Genomic DNA, 22,864 nt, shown 5'->3' with positions numbered 1-22,864 from the left:
AAATGAGTAAAGATTAACATATAATTTACATGGTATTAGGTAATATAAGTTATCTAAAAAAGCAGAGTATGAGTAGATGTATAGAGATGCAGATGCTGTACTATTTATATAATGGACTGAAGCATCCATAGATTTTTACCTTGGGCCACACCATGGGGTAATTTCCCCTTGGATCCTATATACCAAGAGAACTAGATAGCAGTGGGGGTCAGCCTGTCTACTTTAGTCCAGTGAACTTGTCACTGTGTATGTGCTTGTGGCAATAGTACATAGAAATACTAGAATTTTGCTTCAGTAAACATGCATCTGACTGTTCCTAAGCCACTTATGTATGATAAGTGTACACCCCCCAAAGGCATAAAAAGAAAATTAAATATCTAATATATTTCCACATTTTATGTTTGATACAGTCTTGTCAAATAAATATTTAAATTTCCTCATATTTTTGATGATATGTGAAATGTTCTATTAACTAAACCTCAGAAGAAATTGACAGGTCTGAAAATTCCTTTTTCCTGTACCACTCCCTCAGTATAGGGTCTTATTTCCTCAGATTTCCTCAATTTATACTGTCTCTTTCAGATACTAGAAAGACTTCCATCTATAATTCCACATTTTGTTCTTTTGCCTCAGTTAGTCCACACCTTATTTTATGTTGATAAAGCTTATCCATAGGCTGGAGAATCAGGAGACAAGTGTAAAATGCTTCTTTATTCCAAAAGAACCATATATTTATTTATTTATTTATTTTTGATAGGGAATATCACCCTTTATAGGTTCATGTAGAGTAGTTTAAGACAGCCTGTTGGTTGGTTGTTTTATGGTAGAGTCTCATATACCCCAGGCTGGTCTTGAACTCTCTGTAGCTGAGGATGACCTTGAATTTCTTAATTCCTAGCTTTACCTCCCAAGTGCTGGTATTAAGATGTACCACCAAGCCTGCCTGATTTTGCTTTTAAACAAAAGAAATATGCAGTCTTATATCTTGTATCATCAACATTCCCATTTCTATACTTGGTGACTTTTTTATTCTCCAAAAGAAATAAAAAGCTGTCTGTATTTCCTGGTAACTTTTGACCACTAACAGTGCCTGTTTCCCCATGGATAAGTGACATTTTATGTAATGATGAATCCCTTACCTTTTTTTTTTTTTCAAGGTAGGTTTTCACTCTGGCCCAGGCAGACCTGGAATTCACTATGTAGTCTCAGGGTGGCCTCAAACTCACAATGATTCTCCTACCTCTGCCTCCTGAGTGATGGTATTAAAGTTGTGCACCACCACACCCGGCCCTCTTCCCTTTTTTGAGTGATTTGGGTGGGGGGTGTACCCCAGCCTAGCCTCAAAATAGTGATCATCCTACCTCAGTTTCAAAAATGCTAGGATTGGGCTGGAGAGATGGCTTACTGGTTAAGGTACCTGCCTGAGAAGCTTAAGAATCCTGGTTCAATTCCCTAGTACTCTCGTAAGCTAGATGCACAAGGTGGCACATGCATGTGGAGTTTGTTTGCGATGGCTGGAGGCCCTGATGCTCCCATTCACTGTGGGGGGAGGGGGTTAGGGGATGTCTGCCTCTCTCTTGCTCATTCTGACTCTCTTCTCAAATAAATAAAGAAAAATAAAAAAAATTAAAATGCTAGGATTATAGGTATGCTTTATCTTTTCCTAGCTCCTTAACTTTCTTTCTTACCTTCCTTATACGAAAGAACCTTATGTCTATTTAGGAACACCTAGCTCTTGTACTTGATGTTGAATAATTTGTAGATGGTCAACACCCTTCTCTCCTATTCTCAAAGAGCATTTCTTTGTTTCATGTTTCCATCTCTTAGTTGGACTTTCACTCTAAAGCAATGTTTCCAGATGCCCTCAGTCCCTCTGTACTACATTACTGACACACATCTCATGTATCACAAAGTACTGAAGAAAAGAAACCATTTTGATACCAGGCCCAGGCCCCCTCTCAGAGTTTACCCCAGAGTTTTATTTCTGAGCCTTAAGAGGCCTGTGCAAAGAATTCCTTTTGAAGCTGAGGTAAGCTCTCACTCTAGGACCTGAGAGTCTTATGGTCAAGCAAGACATTTTCTTGAAATGTTGCTTCCTGGGTATGGCAACCCAACCTTAATACACAGGCCAAAGAGTTTTAAGGAACTGTCAAAGAGTCTGTAACTCTGACTTTACATTATGTGCTGGTACAAGAGCTCAGCCAAGACCCCCACCTCACTGTCTTTCCATAAGGGCCACTCCTAAACACCATAGCAACTCAGAATAGGTACAAACAGGGAGAACCCAGCATGTGGTTATATCATACTGGACTGTGAAAGACTAGTTACAGAGTTGTACATTCTAAAAATCGCTTTACTGATCTCCAGGTCCCTGTTTCCATGGTGATTTACACAGTACAGACCTCCCTTGTTTCCTACAAGATAACAGCATGACACGTAGCTTAACAAAGCACAGCCATCTTAATAATTTCAAATTCTTCAGTGAAGACTTTTCTCTAAGTCTGTATTTATGCACAGTTGTATGTTTGGAAATGTACATCACCAAAAAAGATAATCCTTGTATTTCATCCTTTACTACTTACAGATTTTCATAGCCCTACAGCAATATTGCCCTTTACCCACTATTATTTTTCACAGATGAAACTTACTCTTTCTAATTAATCATCTTGAAAAAGCATTAGAACATTCAGATGGAATACAAAGGCAAGGGCCATGCTCGAAATAATCTTCCAATGTTCCACACAGATGGAGGTTTCATTGTACCTTGGGGAGTGTTCTTTAAGCACTGTATTTTTAGATATACATTTTCATGAAAGATGCGAATTGATGTTTGAGAATAGCCCATAGTACATTTTTGGTGTTTGAGAAAACACCTTTGTGATTTTTTTTTTCTTCTTAAAGTACCATGTTCTTTGGTATGCAAATTAAAGAAGTAGCATTCACGTGCTATATTTTACTTTTTACATATTAAATATCTTTTAATTTCTTGTTTTGACAAAACAAAAGTACAGTATGCCAACTACTTAATTACAGATTATAGCATCAATCATGAAATGGTTAATCTTACACCTCATATGTCTGCTTTCTCAGATGAATTTCCATTCCATAAAGCAGGTACTTTAAAGTACATCTTGAAGTAAGATTTGTTTTGTTTTGTTTTTCAAGGTAGGGTTTCACTGTAGCCCAGGCTGACCTGGAATTTACTATGGAGTCTCAGGGAGGCCTCAAACTCACAGTGATCCTCCTACCTCTGCCTCCTTAGTGCTGGGATTAAAGGCGTGCGCCACCACGCCCAGCTTGAAGTAAGATTTTATAAGTAATATGTAACTGAAAATACAACCCTTACCAATTCTATAATCACATATATTTTGCCAAGTAATTAGGAAGTGGGGTGCTGTTTGAGATGGAGGCTGTGTGCACACACATTTATATACATCAATTAATAGGTGTTCAAAGGAGCAAAGTAAGTAAATACTGAAACTTATTGAAAACCACATTTCTTTGAATGATGCAGAAGTTTTCAGGCCTTATTGTATTAACAGACATTTTATTGTTGGACTTCACAGAAATGGAAAGATGAGGCTGGGCAGACGGCACAGAGTTAGAGCGCTTGCTGCTCGAGCATGAAAGTCCGACACTGCTCGAGCTTGACTTTCCCAGCACCCACCGAAAATTCTGGTGTGGCCACACAGGTCTGTAACCCCAGTCCTGCTGGTGTGGGGGAGACCAGAGAATTGCTTGTTAGTGGAAAACGGCAGCTCCAGGTTGAGGGAGAGGGTCCCCCTCAAGGAAATACATGTGAGCAAAAGAGATCACCCAGTCAGTGTTCTCTGGCCTCTGGGGTGCAAGCATCTACACAGATACACACGCACACACACGTGCATGCTATGCACACAGCAAATCCAAATAGCAAAATGACTGAAGTCCTCATACGTACTACAAAAGCTGGTTGATTTTCATATGTTCATATTAAATACATCTTACTACCTTGGTACAAGTCTATCTTGTCTGTTTTCTTAAAGATAGGATACAAAACCTTCTTCTCTAAACCCAGTTACTTAAATCTTCAAATCAAATTTCAACTATGGGATATGGTCTTTTAGTGAACTAGTCACCTTGGCAGGGTCCTCTTCTTTATTTTGGTTCCTGTGGTATTGCATTTAGAAATATATGAAACAAAGTCAGGTTATAGCACTTAAAGGATACACAGCTATATTGATTTTAGGGTGATATTCTTTTTATGATCCCAGTTGTATTTAATTACTGTGATCAGTGTTTAACAAAAAAAGACTCAGGCTGTAGAGATGGCTTAGTGGTTAAGGCGCCTGCCTACAAAGCCAAAGGACCCAGGTTTGATTCCACAGGACCCACGTAAGCCAGATACACAAGGTGGTGCATGTGTCTGGAGTTTGCTTACAGTGGGTGAAGGCCCCGGTAGGCCCATTCTCATTCTCTCTCTCTTTCGCTCACTTGCTCTCAGAAATTAATTAATTTAAAAAAAGACTCACTCCTTACTTTTACATAATTCCTTTTAAACAGGAGTTAAGTGAGTATAATTGCTTGTTACATGGTTTTGAGAAAATATCCCATTGGTTGAAAATACAGTTGTTCAGAACAGGCTTTTCAGGTTCTTTTCTGTCCAATAACTGAATAGCTGGGAGATTGTTTTCTAAGGAAAGCACGTACACACTTCCAGTGTTTTGGGGCTTTCACTGGTCATAGTTTTTCTCTTGGTGACACTGCTTGTTACCTGGTAGCTCTAACCCTAACCTCTTGATACATTGGTTTTCCAGATTTTCTTTGTATTAAAATTAAGACTAGTGCTAGGGATGATGTAGCCCAATGATAGAGTCCTTAGCCTACATGTGCAGGAGTCCTGAGGTCATTCCCTACTACGCTAAAACTAAACAGTATTTGAGAGTCATTTTCTTTTAAAGATGGGGCCTGTTTCCATGTTTATGAAGTCCTAGACTCACCAGCTCCATAACTGACTTATTGCTGCTTCCCTTTGCTTTCCATTGTTATTTCCTGGGAGCAGTAGCTTCTCTACAGCTACTCTAGCCATCCCAGTGCCCAGAGCCCTTGTAGCCTAGCATGTGCTGTGTATTTTACCTGATCCTTAGTAAACTCCTTCAAGCATTGCTGTAAAAGAACATGTGTATATCTGGAAAGTCACGATAAATTTACAGATGAAATAGGTCACTTTCTAGTATTAGCAGCTAGGGGTGCTTCAGGTCATGTTTCAGCCTATACCAGAGAAACTGCACACAAACTGAAATCTCCATTGAGAATTCAGAACCGTCACAGAACTGTAGTGAAATGATACAGGGACACAGGTTGATGGAAACCCACATGAAGAATGTCAGTATCTCTTCCCACAGGCTAGGAAACAAAACTGTAGTTTGAATTTTACATCAAGTTAAAGGTTTAGAATGCAGTGGATCTCCCAGTTCTCTTTTAACCACATCCAGCCTGACCAGCAGGGCCTAAAATTTTTACTTTGCTTATATAGCCAAGTTTTATTTCATACAATACAAATAGAACTGAACTGGAGAGAGAGCTTAACAGCTAAGGCACTTGCCTGCAAAGCCTAATAATCCAGGTTCGATTCCCCAGTACCCACGTAAGCCAGGTGTACAAGGTGGCACATGCATCTAGAGGTCATTTGTAGTGGCTATAGGCCCTGATATGCCCTTTCTCTTCCTCTCAAATACATATATAAATAATAAAGTGCTGTATATTAATAAGTAACCAATAAAGGACAGTGGACAGCTGCTACTGGTAGTGGGTATATGTGTGCTCACCAAATATTGCCTGAGTACCTGCTGAGTTTAGTGCACTGTCCTAGACAAAAGTCTGCCTTCCTTGAGTTTATAGTCTAATAGTCAGGGATAATGATATGTGTTTACCAAAGGGAATAGTTGGCTCCTTCTGACAAGTGGATACTGCTTAGAAGTTACTGCTGCTAGGAAATTTTTTCAACATCCCTTTTCCCCAGACTCCCTCCCTCCCCAAAAAAGAAAAAAAATACCTTCTCTCATGGCTGTATTCCTAGACTGGCATTTTATAGATCCATAGGAAAGAAAGCCTAATGACATTGAAATCTTTACAGTTGTATTTTGAATTTGATGGCAAATTAGCTAAATTTTAGATGTAAGATTGACACAGCGTTCCTGCGAAAATCAGCCTTAGGGAGGTTAAGTCTGAATGAAGGCAGAGCTATAGTTAAAATATTCAAAACATGATGAAATGTAGGCTTTGGACATGGATATTCGGATGTAGCCAGGAAAAGACAGCATGAACAATGCCACCTAACTTTAGAGCTGCAAAACAGATGTTGGAATGGAAAAGCAGATAAATTGGGTTTGGCTGTTGTTGCTTTTCAAGTTCAAGATGGCAAATGGTATAATTGAAAATAAAACAAAATAATGGGAGGGACAGGTTTGGCTCAGGGAAAGATGATCAGGTTAGACTTGCTGTGTTCATCTGGAAAAGACAAAGGGATAAATAAGCAGATGGGCAGAAAGCTTAAGTTTGCATTATTTACATCTCTGAAACTTTGTAGAGTTCCTTTGATTGTGGGTGCCTATTTTATCCCCAGAGATTTCATCACCAAGTTCAGCATCATCAATACTATATGTCTTCATTTTAGCCATTTGGAATTTGGAGGACCTTCTTATCTTAATATTTATTTTGTCTGCTAATGTTGCTAAGAAGTTTTCCAAGAAGTTTTCAGATTTTGACTTAATATAATGATTAAGTTAATTTGGGGCTTATGATCAGAACAAATACCACTTATGAAATTGAGCAAATACAATAATAAAATAGATAAAGGAAACATACTCACATGGGTAAAAATTAAAATAGCTGTGTGATTTAAGGTAAAAATGCAGCCATGAAGAGATGGCTGAGTGGTTAAGGCACTTGCTGTGAAGCCTAAGGACCCAAGTTTGATTCCCCAGTACCCACAAACCAAATGCACAAGGTGGCACATGCATCAGGACCTTGTTAGCTTGTGTGCAGTAGCTAGAGGCCCTGGCATGCTTACTTACTTCCTTTCTCTCTCTCTCTCTCTAATAAATAAATAAATAAATAAATAAAATATTTTTTATTAGTTTTGTATTCAGCAAATACAGGCAGTTTGGAACCATTATTAGGCTCATCTGTGGCCTACACCCTCCCCATTGGCCCCTCCTTGTTGAGGTATATGGGTCGTGCATTGTGGAGTTAGCCCACAGTTATTGGTACGATAAATGTCTCTGAATATCATGACCCAACATGTGGCTCTGACATTCTTTCAGCCCCCTCTTCCGCAAAATTTCCCTGAGCCATGTTGGGTTCATTTTTGGTCTGCTTCAGTGCTGAGGTGTTGGGGGGACTCTGAGGCTCTGGCTCTCTGATTTGGTAGGAGTTGCTTTTTCTCTGTGTTGGTTTCCTTCCCCCTTGTGCTGGTATCCAGTTCATCAGGAAAACAGCACCCTTGCTTGCTTCACCAATTTTCCTTAGTTTCAGCCGGGGCCCTTTTGAGGTATGATAGGTGACTCTCTCCTTAGGATCTGCATCTATCTGAAACAGAGAAGCAGATTCTCCAACGGAGAGTAAGTTAGCACTAGGACATAAATAAATAAATAAAATATTTGCTTAAAGATGCTGACAGATATCTGAACCTTATTTAAGAAAGTATTGTGTAATGTTGTCATTAGATTTAACTCTCAATTTATCTTCTTACAGATGTGCCAAATACTGGTGTAAGCAAACCTAGAGTTTCTGACACTGTCCATCCCAACAACTATCTCATCAGGACAGAGCCAGAACAAGGGACTCTGTATTCACCAGAACAGACATCTCTCCATGAAAGTGAGGGTCTGTTGTATTAGATTTTAAATATTAGAATTTCTTTCAATATTTTCAATTTGAAAGTGAACATCAGAAGTATGTAATAAAGGTCTATTCCCTGTTGGTTTCCTTCTTGCAGGATCATTGGGTAACTCCAGAAGTTCAACGCAAATGAATTCTTATTCTGACAGTGGATACCAGGAAGCAAGTAGTTTCCACAACAATCAGAACGTGACAAAGGCAGATAATAGACAACAGCATTCATTCATAGGATCAACAACTAACCATTTGGTGAGGAATTCAAGAGCTGAAGGTCAAACACTGGTTCAGGTAAGCCAGGCACATTACGATCATTATAAAGAATATCCTCTTAGTTGAATAACTGTTATAGGTATTCCTCATTAAAACTAAAGCCAATATGTACAATTTTGAATATGTGAAATAACATAGCAAAAAATCATATTAGATGAGGTACAATTGTGAAGAGATTTTAGGACTAAAGATTAAAAATATGTTTGCTTCCATTAATTCACTCCTATTAATGAATCTTGATCAAATCCTAGACACAATAGAATAATTGTTTAGGAAACAAGTTAGGCATGAGAATGCATAGATTGTTGTAATTCCTGAGGGATGATGAGTTCCTAAAACCAAGGAGTCAAAGTTTTGGAGAACACAGTACCATTCCCACACTATCAGAGTATAGGATTTAGTCCATTCTAGCCAAAAGATTTTACCTTCATCACAAAAATTGGTCACTGAAAACCTTTTCTTTTACTAGAGTATTGATAACCTTGTAGAGAGTAATTGTACAGAAGCATTCCCATTCTGTTACATTAGGCCTCTCTTGATGGGCAGAATTAGAATGTTACATGTGTGGTAATAAAAACTCTTTCCTTCCTCATTGCTGCTTGTGTCACATCATCCCACTAGGGTATTTCAAAATACCCTAAAAAAAGAGCAGTCCAGTGTAACAGTAGCCAGTGAGGCTAGCTGTCTGTCCCAGTACCCCAGAGATCCTTCCATTGCTAAAAAATAGTACAATGATCAGAAAAATTAGGCATATACTATCTTCATCATAATACAGCCCAAGAAGTACCTACAGCAGAGGGCCAGGGCTCCCAGTGCCAAGAAGAAGCAATAATACAACATTGGCACTTTTACTTACTGATTTTGGAAAAATATTAAACTCATAACTTTTAAGCACAAAGGGGGAATCAAAATCTTCTTGTAGCCAACTACCTTCAGCTGCGCTCTCAGTCCCTGAAATTGTTGTGTGCTCTTTTAGAAAAGATCACGGATGTGGAGTCTGAATGCCACAGCATTTCTGTATTTCTGTACCAGCAGGTCTGAAGTCTCACTTTTCTACAGTCATTGCCTTAACTATAGAAATACTTTTCCCTTAGTAGCAAATCATTGCTCTTAAAAAGAAAGTCTTGGGCTGGAGAGATGGCTTAGCAGTTAAGCACTTGCCTGTGAAGCCTAAGGACCCTGGTTCAAGACTCAATTCCCCAGGACCCACGTTAGCCAGATGCACAAGGGGGCACACGCACCTGGAGTTTATCTGCAGTGAAGAGGCCCTGGAGTGCCCATTCTCTCTCTATCTGCCTCTTTCTCTCTCAGTCTGTCACTCTCAAATAAATAAATAAAAATAATAAACAAAAAAATTTTAATCTTACATTAATTTGATTTTGTTCCAAAAGCTGAAACAAAGTGTGTCTCTCTATGACTTAATTTTCTTGTAGTCTTAACATCATGGTTTCTAGCCATCTAGGCCACATGCACTAATTTTTAAAGCATGTCTTAGTGCCTTATTGTTTATCATTCTCTTCCCTCCCCACATCTCTTCATATCCACCATCACCATCCCAAAATTACTGAATTTAAGCACACTTGAGATCTCAATGCAGCTGTTTCTGCCAGCCAGGTTGCTTGTGACACCTGCCGTCAAAGTAGACCTCTTATGACATGCAAGGCTGCACAAAGTCCACACCTCTTCCCTACCTTATCACCATAACTAAGAGTGGGTGCAGATGGATACTAACTGGACTCTTAACAACTACACAGGAGATATCTGAGCAGGGCCTGTCATTTGGAGCCCTAAGGTCTGTTTGCATTTCTCGGCCTTGTGTTTTCCCATGCCTGCTCCCCTCAGCCACTTCTCCAGCCCATCTTCTTCATTGTTGCACACCATCAAGAAAGGTATCTGATACTTGTGTTTGTAGAAGGCTGCAGATTCATAGAATATTCCAGGTAGAAGTGTTTATTTTCCATTCTGGTCTTTTCTGGCTAGCTAAGGTCAAAAATCCAACAGACTGAAACAGTCCTTCTTCTCAACAGACTTCAGGGTACCTCTCTTACATCTATCTCTAACCCCTCCCGCTGAAGTTAAGAACTCATTCATCAGAGGAGCTCATAAGAAAGTCGAGCTAAAGAATAAACAAATTTGACTATGGTACCTGTGTGGCCCCCCTGTTCCTTGAACTGAACTTAGAGATCTGGATCCAGGCTCTATTGAGACACTCATGTGCTCCGCACTAACAAAATACTTACCTCTCCTTAATGGAGCCAACCCACACAGACTGATCATTTATCAGTAGTCCTAGTTACATTTAAACAAAGAGATTAAAAAACTTTCACATGCTTCAAGAATGCATTACCTTGGTCAAGGTTTGGCTTGTAGGGAATAATATAACTGCACCACTCCAGTGGTGCTTTACGTGGTGAGTTCTTTGTAATATTACTTGGAATATTTTATGTGTTGAGAAAAATAGATAAGCAAAGGGATAAAATTGTAAAGACCAAAAAAGAATAGTAAATGTCTTCAAATTTCCTTTATTGGCTGATTTTAATATTTAGATTAAATAATCAAAAAAAAAGGTAGAGGAAAAGCACAATGTAGAAAAATTAAGATTTAGTTCTAAAGCATACAGAAGTGAAGCTCGGATGCCTGAAGTAGGGAATTCATAATCTTGTGTGGACTATGTTCTTTTTTTTTGAAATGACAATGAATATAAAACCCTGGATAAACCATTCTCTTTTTCTCCCCCTCTCATCAGCCATCAGTAGCCAATCGGGCCATGAGAAGAGTTAGTTCAGTTCCATCTAGAGCACAGTCTCCTTCTTATGTTGTCAGCACAGGCGTGTCTCCTTCAAGGGGGTCACTGAGAACTTCTCTGGGTAGTGGATTTGGCTCTCCATCAGTGACCGACTCCCTACCTCTGAACCCCAGTGCATATTCGTCCACCACGTTACCTGCTCAGCGGGCAGCCTCTCCATACTCACAGAGACCCGCCTCCCCCACAGCTGTGCGGCGGATTGGGTCAGTGCACTCCCGACAGACCTGCAATCCCAACGGACCAGCCCCTCAGTACCAAACCACCACCAGGGTGGGGTCTCCACTGACCCTGACAGATGCCCAGACTCAAGTAGCTTCCCCATCACAAGGCCAGGTGGGGTCGTCATCCCCTAAACGCTCAGGGATGACTGCTGTACCACAGCATCTGGGACCTTCACTGCAAAGGACTGTTCATGACATGGAGCAATTTGGACAGCAGCAGTATGACATTTATGAGAGGATGGTTCCACCTCGGCCAGACAGCCTGACGGGTGAGTAGAGCTGAGAGTGCTATGGAAAGTCAGGGGGCCAGTCTGTAACTGAAATGTTAAGAATTGGGAGAGGGCTCGTGGTTTCCTCTGAAAATTGACACTATAAACTTCAGGTCAATTTCAGGCTCTAATCCTTTCATGTGTGTTATAATTATATACATTGACCTCTGCGGAACTCTTATAAATAGATTTTTTTCTTTCAAAATAGTGTACATATGTGTGTGTACTTATGTGGCATTTTAGAATAATTGTTTAGAATTCTGTGCCATTTTTGATAGTTTGTTCTAATAAAAGATTTTAGGTAACCCGTCTTGTCTTCAAGTTACTAAAATGGTACCAGATTACCTATTTAAATATTTTTTAGAATGCTTTAGTAGTAAGGACTAAAATATGAATCTCACTCCTTGCTGTTTTACTTGATTTTGGCATCCCAATGGCAAACACATTGAGTTCTTAGGAATTCCCTTTAAATGCCATTTAGATTAAATTAAGGTCTCACTGTAGCCCAAGCTGACCTGGAACTCACTGTGTACTCTCAGGCTGGGCTTGAACTCACAGCGATCTTCTTACCTTTGCCTCCCAATTCTGGGATTAAAGGAATCGACCACCACACCTGGCTAAGTCTGTATTCTTTTTAGTAAAAAGGAAATTTGTCTTTAAAGGAATGTATACAGGGCTGAAGATGTAATATAGCGTGGTGGTAGCCATGTGCAAGGCCTAAGCATTATTGAAAAAGAAGATGTGTGCACAGGATGGTGAAAATGACAACTATACAGTAAGCTCTGAGATGAGGAGCGTGAATCCCTAGCTCCCCTTGTCCTGCCTTCAATCACTTGAACCAGTTATGTGTCTCATCGGATGCTGACATACAGGAGTATATGCATACATTGTGGGTGGGTTTTCTACCCTGATGAGATTCTGTTCTGTATATCTTCAATGCCTTGTTCTTTTTAACTCCTGTGTCTGACAGCTTACACTCTTTCTTCAAAGATACATAGAACTCTTTTTTATTCATGTGTTAAATTCATGATTTGTTTCTCTCATTTCTGCCACTAATAGGCACTTAGGTCCTTTGTAATTTTTGGCTGCTAGAGGCAATGAAATACACATTCTTCTATAAGCATTGTATTGGCTGTGGTATGAATTTCTTAAAGTAGAATTTGTACATTAAAATATGCACTTATTTTCACCTTGCCCTCCAAAATGGTTGTATGCACTTGTATGTTCATCTGTAATTTGTGTGTACCTAGCTACCTTCACTTTCACTGGTATTGCATATGGTCCAGGTTTCTCATCTTTGCCAGTCTGCTTAGTAAGCACCTGGACTTCATTATTTAAAACAGTTTTGGGCTGGAGAGATGGCATAGTAGTTAAGGCACTTGCCTGTGAAGCCTAAGGACCCATGTTCTACTCTACAGATCCCAAGTAAGCCAGACGCACAAAGGTGAGGCAAGCGCAAGGTCACACTTGCCCACTAGGTAGTGCAAGCTCTGGCATTCTATTGCAGTGGCTGAGGCCCTGGCACACCAATTCTCTCTCTCTCCATGTCTGTCTCTCTCTCTCTCTCTCTCTCTCTCTCTCAAAAAAAAAAAAAAAAAAGCCTTTATTAGGTAATGACTGAGACTGAAGAATCCACTTGTTTGTCAGCAATTTTATCTTTAGACCACTGGTTCAGGTCTCATCTTTTTTAATGCATGAAGGTATTTTTATACTGGAAATAAATTAAGTCCTTATAATCCACTTCTCAGATACTCTTTTAGGTTTATTAAATATTCTAATTATTTTGTATGATAAAATGAATGTTTTTTATTGTGTTCATATATGTGTCTCGTGTTTGTGAGTGCAGAAACACATGTGCCATGACTTGCACATGGAGGTTAGAGGACACCCCCAAGTATTGGGTCTCATTTTCCACCTTGTTTGAGGCAGGCTTTCTCTTACCCATTGATGTGTAATTTCTCATGAACAATTTATATTGAACCTGAATTTGAGCTCAAAAAATTCCTAGTTGTAAAATTGCCTCTTTTCAAACAAGTCTGCTCTCAGAGAATGTAGTTGGCTTAGATATTTTCTTAATGTGAGCAACAAAGCCATGTAGAAATCATTTATGAAATGCTCCCTGCTGTGGGAAGCTTGAAAAATAAATAGTTCTGAAAGTTTCTCTTGTCCCACTGAGCTTATACAGAACAACTATGCAGAAATCCCAGATTCTAGGATAGGATATAGAGACCCAAGAAAAGAAGCCAGGACTCCATTCTTAACACTAAGGGGACTCATATCTAAAAATGCCATTTCTTACGACAGGTAGTGATCAAATTTTATCTTTCAAACAAAGGGAAAAAATCATATATTCGTGTGTGTGTGTGTGTGTGTGTGTGTGTGTATTTCAAGCTAGGGTCTCACTGTAGCTTAGGCTGAGCTAGAAGTCACTATCTTGTCTCAGGATGGCCTTAAACTCATAGTGATCCTCCTACCTCTGCCTCCTGAGTGCTGGAATTAAATGTATGCGCCACCACGCCTGGGTTATTTATAGCCGTTTATTGATTTCAAAGAAATTAATAACTTGATATTGATATACCTAGAGCAGTATTTTTTAATAAACTCAAAAACTTTAATATTTGTTCATTGTAATTTATGTGATGATACAGTATATGTATAGCCTTGCTTCCTGCCATAGAAAAATATATATGGCCTTAAATTTGGCTCATTTCAGTATAATTTTATCATGTCTGGAAAATTTTTGAAGAAATAATTGATGTTCAGAAGATATATTTGTTTAATGTTCTAAAATAAAAGTTTTGAATTACATAGAATACATCACCATAATAGGTAAACTAGGATGTATTTGTGGGAATGCAAAGAGGTATTTTTGATTGATTGAATGATATTGTGGAATATCTGTGCTTTCATTTATTTAGAGAGAGAAATAGTGTTATTAAAAGTTAATCTGTGAAAATGCTTCTGGAAAATTATTTCTAAAGCAAATTGTAGAATATAATTATTTATGTCCCAATTTCAGTAATGCTACATCATAAGGGTTAACTGTACATACTTACTTTGTTCAATCCAGAGTTGGTATGTAACTTTGTAAATGCTTATGTGAAGAACTGAGGGTGTGTAAAGCCAGGAACCTGAAACGAAAATAGTAGTCAATTTACTCAGAATGATTTTACTATCAAGCGCTTACCTGTGAAGTCTAAGGACCCCGGTTGGAGGCTCAATTCCCCAGGACCCACGTTAGCCAGATGCACAAGGGAGCACATGCATCTGGAGTTCGTTTGCAGTGGCTGGAGACCCTAGAGTGCCCCCCCCCTTTCTCTCTCTCTCACAAATAAAAAATTTAAAAGAGAAAGTGCTGTATGTTTCTACAGTTCTAGCCTTTTATTTCTCATAACATCCTGTCACATTATAATTTCAATATACTAATGCAAGAATATCTGCAGACTGTGTCTTACATTTTTAAGTGGTAAAGAGCTCAATTTGCTCCCCCTCCCATGGAATGTTTGCAACAGTTTTCACCTTACATGGATTCTAATGGAGAATCCCACCAGATCATTACAGATCAGTAAATGAAAACTTGCACCCCCCAGAGAGAGTTTACAGTGACAATCATAATGTCATCTTCAGAGCTTAAGAATTAGAGATTCCCTGGGCCCTTCCATGGAAGACTAGCCTCACTCTTTATCCTGATATTTGTGGAAGGCACTGTGGAGTTCATGGTTTTAGTCCTTAAGGCCTGGCTATATCCATTGTTATACATATAATGACAGAACTCTGACCTGTGGTTTCCTCCAGCCCTTCCAGGAAATAGCTCTCTAATGGGAGCAAATCACATTTCCCTTTGGACTCTCAGTTTTGAAATGAGCAGGCTTGACTAACTTATAGCCCAGTTGAAAGATTGTATGAACCTGTGCTTTTCATTTTAGCAAGTGAGAAACAGTACTGAGGCCCACATTGATTCATTTTGTTTCTTCCCATTTCTGGTAGCTTCTAGAGTAGGCAATAATCATTCACTTTAGAAGCTTGAAATACTTAATTGTCTTGCCACTCCTCACTAAACACTATATAATTGTCACTTATATTCAGGCCCATTTGTTTTTGGTTGTGATTTGATTAACTGAACTAAAAGGATGGGGACAATCTTACCTTTTTATAATTAGTTATGTTGTTGTTTTCACTCTTCTTAAAAGCAAATATCTGCTGACTAACTTCAGATGTTTGCACCTTCCCATGCTTGTTGATACTCTGTTCCAGTTAATAATAGTGTCAAATCACAAACTTCTGAGCATCATTATATAAGATATACTCATTGTCTTTTTTGAAAATAAAATGTCTTATTTCACATCTCCCTTTTATCATGAATCCCATGTGTAAATTTTATTCATCAGTTTGAATCAATATTTTAAATTACGTAATGTTAATGAACTACTAACTTTGTATTTTTACTTTAGAAAAAAGGTAAACAAGAATCTGGTATGTGGATTTATGTATAAACAACAGTTTGGGCATTGTTTCTTTGTTGTTTTTTTTTTAATGGAAGTAAAAATCTAGTAACACTATAGTAAAATAATAACTATTATTAGTTAATTTTTCTGATAATATTTAAGATTTATAACATTGTTCCTGGTATTTTTCTATAAAACAAATGTAAATTAATAGAAATATTTCAAACAGTTCTTCATCATCAACCTTTGCTGATAAGCATACTGAATAAGCAAAGTCTCAAGCATTGGAATTTGGAGGTGCAAGACTTGGTGAGCCTTACTTACAAGTGAGATGGGGCAGTCTGCAGGGCAACAGAAGAGGGGCCAGAACCGCTGTTGGTGCAGCCATGGCTCACTTGACACCAGCATATGCTCTTGAGAGATCATCAATGTATTTTGTTTTTGTGCAGACATCATAGAGTATTTTTACAGACAATAAGATGTCACTATCATGGGAGCATTGTGGTATATGTGGTCCATCCTTGATTACCATGTCATTATGCAACACCCAAGTGTGTGTCGTGTTTTTTTCCCCTTGGTTTTTCAGGTTAGGGTCTTATTCTAGCTCAGACTGATCTGGAATTCACTACATAGTCTTAGGGTGGCCTCAAACTCACAGGGAGCCTCCTACCTCTGCCTCCCAAGCCCTGGGATTAAAGGCATGGTCCACCACACCCAGCTTGTGTCATCTTTTTAATGCTAATCATATAATAGAAGGGGAGCATCCTCTATTTGGTTGCCACAATAAAGTAGCCTACATTTGAGGAATGAATTTCAGCAAATCAAACCATTTAAAAATTTGTTTTTCTTTTGCTGCCAAGAAAATTTTATTTTTAAAATGTGCAGTATATGGAGGCCTTTTCCTACCTAACACACCTACTTATAAAACATAATTAGTCTGGGTGTGTAGGCTCAACACTTAACCCTCTTGGTTGGGGCTTTAACTTTTAGCTTCATCATGACTCTCAGTTCTTACTGATGCCATGTTCCTGCCTTTAGGCTTACGGAGTTCCTACGCCAGTCAGCACAGTCAGCTTGGGCAAGACCTTCGTTCAACTGTGTCTCCTGACTTGCACATCACTCCTATATACGAAGGGAGGACCTATTACAGTCCCGTGTACCGCAGCCCAAACCACGGAACCGTGGAGCTCCAGGGGTCGCAGACAGCACTGTATCGCACAGGCTCAGGTAGGCTCTGTTTGCTGCTTTCTTGATTTCCCTGGCCCAGCAGCAGAAGGATTTTATTGATATTGGGCTCCCCATTAGAAGGAAATCATGTTTCCCATTTACTTGTCATATAAGCAGCTCTGACAGCTAATCAATAAACAATAAAAAAGAAGTTCATTTAGCACATATTTATGGGTAATACATTTTTACCTTAGTGTGATCTAATCAATGAAAGTAGTGACTGCTGTTGATTTAGGAACAAGTTTGTGGAACTGTAAATCTGGGTCTCCTTAGGCTAGGGGTATAGCAGATAGCAAAAAGAAAACATTGGCTGAAGCATTTCTTTCTAATTTTTGTTGCCTGAACCAAGTATTAAGAGAGTCCATATGATTGACTGACTTGTCTTTGATTTAGCACATATGGAGCCCAAGTGTTTTTGGCAGTACTCTTTTTTTAGGGATTGAGGCTTCCTCTGGCTACTTCTGTGCAGATTGTGCCAGAGATATCCCTGTAGCATCAAACCAGGACTGAATGCAGTAGTTGTATCAAAACAAGGGGCTGGGCCATCACAGCTTTGCACTCCAACCCTCATATGTTTTAACAACACAGGAAGCTGTAGCCGATTGATGTTATGCACTATGAGGTGGCGTTATAGGGCTGCTCTCAGTCTCAAGAGGCACCTTTTATTCTCAAAGGAATAAAATCCTAGATTTATTACTATTCCATGCTAACCCCTCAAACACATACCTCAAGGAGGTATGTCTCCCAGTGCATCACCAAAGAGTTTTTAATTGGTTATTTATGGGAAATTTACAGTTTGGTCCACTGAAGAATTTCCCTTTTAATAGAATATACCAATGGTTTTTTTATTTATTTGAGAGAGAAAGAGGCAGAGACAGAAAGATAAAAAGAGAGAAAGGAATGCACCAATTTTTAATAGATGTTAGTGAAGATATGCTCACTTGTTCTAATATCCTATAGTAGGAATTTCTGTAAGAAAAGGTAATGTATAATCTTTTTAGTTGCAGAAAGACTGTGAATACAACCACTGGAAAGATAACTGCAGTGATAATTAGGATAGAAGTGTTAAATACAGTTGACAGTAGATAATTTCCAGAAGAAGCCATAGAACAAAATTGGTCTTTCTTTTGAAGTAAATTTTCCAGTGTTACCAAGATCCATGGGTATAGAAACAAAGTATATGTCAAAGGAAGTAAGTTCTACACATTAAATGTTTAAAAATTTGATGGCTATAATTACTTAGTCTGAATAAAGATGTTTTTATCACTAGCATAAAATTATGAAACTATGCCATTGCTTATTTATAAGATTAATATCTTATATTTTTCTTGGAGTTTTAAGCTCTGAATCTTAATAAATATATTATGACCTATCATATAAGCAGATTTATAGTTTCATTTTTGCTCTTTCCTGCTAATGAAACTGATATATTATGTTTACACTAAAAACCTAAGTACCTTTTTTAGCACTTGTGAACTAGATTAGGTTTATGAACTCTATAAGGAAACAGTTTATATAATTGTCAAAGATTATAATCTTTCTTAAAATTAAAAAAAATGTACCTTTTAAAAGTGACTTTGGAGAACACACTAATCTTTCTCAAAATGTTCACTTCATGGTAGGTGTTGGAAATCTACAAAGGACATCCAGCCAACGAAGTACTCTCACATACCAAAGAAATAATTATGCTCTCAACACAACAGCTACCTATGCCGAGCCCTATAGGCCAATACCATACCGAGTACAAGAGTGCAATTACAACAGGATTCAGCATGCAGGGCCAACTGACGATGGCACCACAAGATCCCCATCAATAGACAGCATTCAGAAGGACCCCAGGTCAGTACCAAGAGGGAGTCTCCAAGATGCTTCGGTATTAACTTGCCACTTCTGCTATTCTCACTTTTGTAATACCAGTAATTCCTTTCCTATTATTTGTCCAGTTGTATCCCAGCTGTTCAGGTCATTGAAGCTAATTTTGTTTATTTAAAAGATAGATTCTTCTTCCATGCTTTAATTACAATTTGAAGAATGCACAGGTCTGTGGGGACACCTGGGGTATTCATCATTTAGGTATTTTACTCAGGCAACTACCTTAGAGAGTCTTGTAGTCAGAATTAAAAAGACTTTGAAGGCTCATTTCCCCACTTTGCCTGCCTGACTGAGAAAATTCATATATTAATTCTAAATTAGGAAAAGTGAGTGTATGTACATTTGAAATCCTATTGGTCATTGAGAGGTAAAGCTTTTTATTAACTAGGCCCTTTGAAGACTTTGTGGCATTTAAAATATAGCTTATAAGTAATTCATGTCTCATAAGCAAAACATGATTGGCAAAGAAAAGATGTTTCCTCTTTTTTATTTCGTTTGGCCACATAGACAACACTTTCTTAAGTAACCATGAGTCATTTATTTAATGCTTGATTGATCTTTAAAAACTGGCCTAATTTGTAATGAAAATCACTTAAAAACATTCAGGGGTAACCCAGGCCCAGAAAGCCAAGCACTACATGTTCTCCCTCATATGTGGATCCTAGCTACAGATGATTGGGCTTCTGCATGAGAAGGAAAATACTTAGTAGCAGAGACCAGTAAGTTAAAAAGGAGATATAAAGGGAACAGAAAGGAAGGGAGGAGGGTACTTAATAGGTTGGTATTGTATGCATGTAAGTAGAATGATTGAGATGGGGAGGTAATATGATGGAGATTGGAATTTCAAAGGGGAAAGTGGGGCGGGGTGTTACCATAGGATATTTTTTATAATCATGGAAAATGTTACTAAAAATTGTGAAGAGATAAAAAAATAAAATAAAATAAATATAAAACAAAAAAAATATTCAGGGGACAAAATGTGTTTCAAAACTAAAAGAATTTTCATTTCTGAAAAAGTGAAATTGTTGCAAAGTTTTAAGCAATATTGGTGTTATTTAAAAAAGGATTATTAGCAATATTTCATTCCTTCTCCCATAAATACTTGTTTCACTGGAAAATTGTTAATATCAGTTCATTTTTAGCAAGCTCTTCTAATGACTATAAATTAAAATCAGTGAGTTTCTGGTCATTAAAACACAGTAAGTGAGCCGGGCGTGGTGGCACATGCCTTTAATCCCAGCACTCAGGAGGCAGAGGTAGGAGGATCACCATGAGTTCGAGGCCACCCTGAGACTTCATAGTAAATTCCAGGTCAGCCTGGGCTAGAGTGAGACCATACCTCGGAAAAAAAAACACACACAGTAAGTACAGCTGGTTGTGGTGGCGCACGCCTTTAATCCTAGTACTCGGGAGGCAGAGGTAGGAGGATCACTGTGAGTTCATGGCCACCCTGACACTACATAGTGAATTGCAGGTCAGCCTGGGCTAGAGTGAGACCCTACTTCAAAAAGTAAGTAAAGGTACTTTGGGCCTGAATGGGAAGTTGACTACATTATCAAAGCCCCTTCTTCTACTTTTACTTTATACCTAAAATTCAAGGTTTATGTAGACATTTGCCACATTTTGTTATCTTAAGAATTTTTTAAAAGAATTTGACTAACAGCACCTTCTATATAATTGTCAAAAATATCGTTACATTATTTCATTCTTTTAAGACTTCAAAGGTGACAAATTGTAGTATTTTGAATTCTACCTGAATTAGATCATTCCTAAGCTAGACTTGCAGAGAAATTATTAGCTGCCGTTTAAAGCAATGAAGCATGATTAGAGTTGTGACTTTAATATATGCCCTGAAGTCTTCAGTTTTGACCTCTAATATGAATTGTGCACTATAAACAAGAATTTCATATATGGTAATAATGCTTTAGCTATTCATGCTATGATAATTTCATAGTCTAATGCATAAAACTGTTAGGGCTAGCTTTGATTATGTGAAACGGTACTGATAATGCATTTCATAAGATGAGAAGATTAGCTTCCTATAATAGGTACACTCACTCCAGATGACACTGCAATCCAGGTGAATTTGAAGTCTGAATATTAAAGCAAAGTCATAATTTCATGACAACTGTTACTCTTCCATTGTGAAAACAGCAATTTTAATATTTCTATTCATATCTAACTTTTCTTTCCAATTCTTGCTACACAATTAGCCTAAAAATATCTATGAGACTGAATGCTATTGCTATTCACTATATAAAGCGAAGCCAAGGGTTGTGGTTTGTTTACTTTTTGTGATTGTGTTTGGCTAGTTTTCAGTCTTTTGACACAGGACCTAGAACCAGTGATTCCCAAGCCTCTGATTCCTTCCTGATGCTGGGATTACAGGTGTACATACCACCAACCCTGGCTGTAAGATTTCTTTCTTACCCTCAACTTGGAAGCCAGATTTATTAGTTGTACAAATATTTTTAAAAAAAAAAAAAAAGGAAAGAACTGCATAGGAGTATTGCATGTAGAAAGTGCAGTGACTTAAAGAATGAGACTTAAAGTTAAGAATCTAAAGGCAGTCCTTTTGATGCAGGCCCAGTCTATGATGTTCAGCAGAATAGTTCCACTTACCATCTTCTGACTTTAATGCTAACATCAGATTGTTTATTTCCATATGCATTTTATAACCCTTAATAGATAATTCTCTTTTGTCTAAAATTAGTCACTTTTAAAGAAATGAAGAGAACTAACCATCAGGATTTTTAAATATTCACTGATCAGCTTCCCATTTTAAGTTCTCTTCTTCCTGTCAATTCAGGTTTCCATCTTATCTCATCCCTTCAGCCTTAAGAATTTTGTTTAAAAATTAAAAAGAATTTTGTTTAGTATTCCTTGTGTTGCAGATTTATGTACAAAAAGAAATCTAAACTTCAGTCTTTCTGAATATGGTTGTCTCACTTTTAAGGGTATTTCACTAGCTATAAAATTCAGCATTTACAAGTGTGGATTTTTTTTTTCTTTCAGTACTTTAAACGGTGTTATTCATTATCTTCAGACCTCTGTTGTTCTTTGGTGAGAAATTGGATATTATTTGTGTCTCATTGTATAATGTGCTTTCTTTCTAGCTTCCTTTAAGATTTTTCTATCTAGCTTTTAGCAGTTTTACTGGAATGAGCTTAAATACAGTTTTCTTTGTGTTTGACCTGCTTGAGGCTCACTGAGATTCTTAGAATGATGATTTTATCAAAATGAGATAATTTTCAGTCTTTGTTTCTTTAAATTCTTTTCTGCCTCAAACTCTCTCCCTCCAGGTATATATATGCAACCACATTATTATGTCACAAGGTTAAAAAAAAAACCTCTTCTGTGCTGTATTTTTCTCTATTTTCTTCTTACTGAATATCTTTTATTGATTTATCTTCAAATTTATTATGCTTTCTTCTATAGCCTGAAGTCTATTTAGCCTAATGATTTTTTTTTAATTTCAAATACTTGATTTTGGTTTCTTTATGCCTTTGTTATTTTTCTGTAGTTTCTGTTTCTCTGATGTGATTCCCCATTTAGTTATTCATTCATTGCACTTTTCTTTTTATTGGCTGGTTGGTTGGATTTTGTGACAGGGCCTCTCATTCTATAGTCCAGTTGTCTTGAAAATCTCTGTATAGCCCAAACTAGCCTTAAACCCTCAATCTTCCTATATCAGCCACCTGAGTGCTAGGATTATAAGTACATGCTACCATGCCCAGTCTTTTTTTTTTTTTTTTCTTTTCCATTCTTTAAGCACATCTGTAATAGCATGTTAAATTCTTTCTTTAAAGAGTGATATCATGATTGCCTCTGGGTCTGTTTCTAGTGCTTCACTCATTCATGTCATCGCTGAGATTC

At 37.9% G+C, this 22,864-nt stretch overlaps 1 protein-coding gene across 9 annotated transcripts in view; it reads left to right on the top strand.

Annotated features, from left to right (window-relative positions):
* Positions 1–22,864, top strand: part of Pkp4 (plakophilin 4) — a 247,223-nt gene that overhangs the window by 177,195 nt on the left and 47,164 nt on the right. For 5 of the 9 annotated variants that reach the window (XM_004651863.3, XM_004651864.2, XM_045147108.1 and 2 more), the window contains 5 exons: positions 7,732–7,863; positions 7,976–8,166; positions 10,895–11,444; positions 16,928–17,116; positions 18,739–18,955. In XM_004651863.3, coding sequence (XP_004651920.2) covers positions 7,732–7,863; positions 7,976–8,166; positions 10,895–11,444; positions 16,928–17,116; positions 18,739–18,955 — 1,279 coding nt within the window. Of the gene's footprint in view, positions 1–3,566; positions 3,693–7,731; positions 7,864–7,975; positions 8,167–10,894; positions 11,445–16,927; positions 17,117–18,738; positions 18,956–22,864 lie in introns of all 9 variants that reach the window. The other 4 variants (XM_045147112.1, XM_045147114.1, XM_045147110.1 and 1 more) reach the window with 2 other exon arrangements.

This window comes from Jaculus jaculus, chromosome 4 (assembly GCF_020740685.1).
Source record: "Jaculus jaculus isolate mJacJac1 chromosome 4, mJacJac1.mat.Y.cur, whole genome shotgun sequence".
Classification (NCBI taxonomy): Eukaryota; Metazoa; Chordata; class Mammalia; order Rodentia; family Dipodidae; genus Jaculus; species Jaculus jaculus.
Note: the sequence above shows the minus strand (reverse complement) of the source record. Positions and strands in the feature narration are given on the sequence as shown.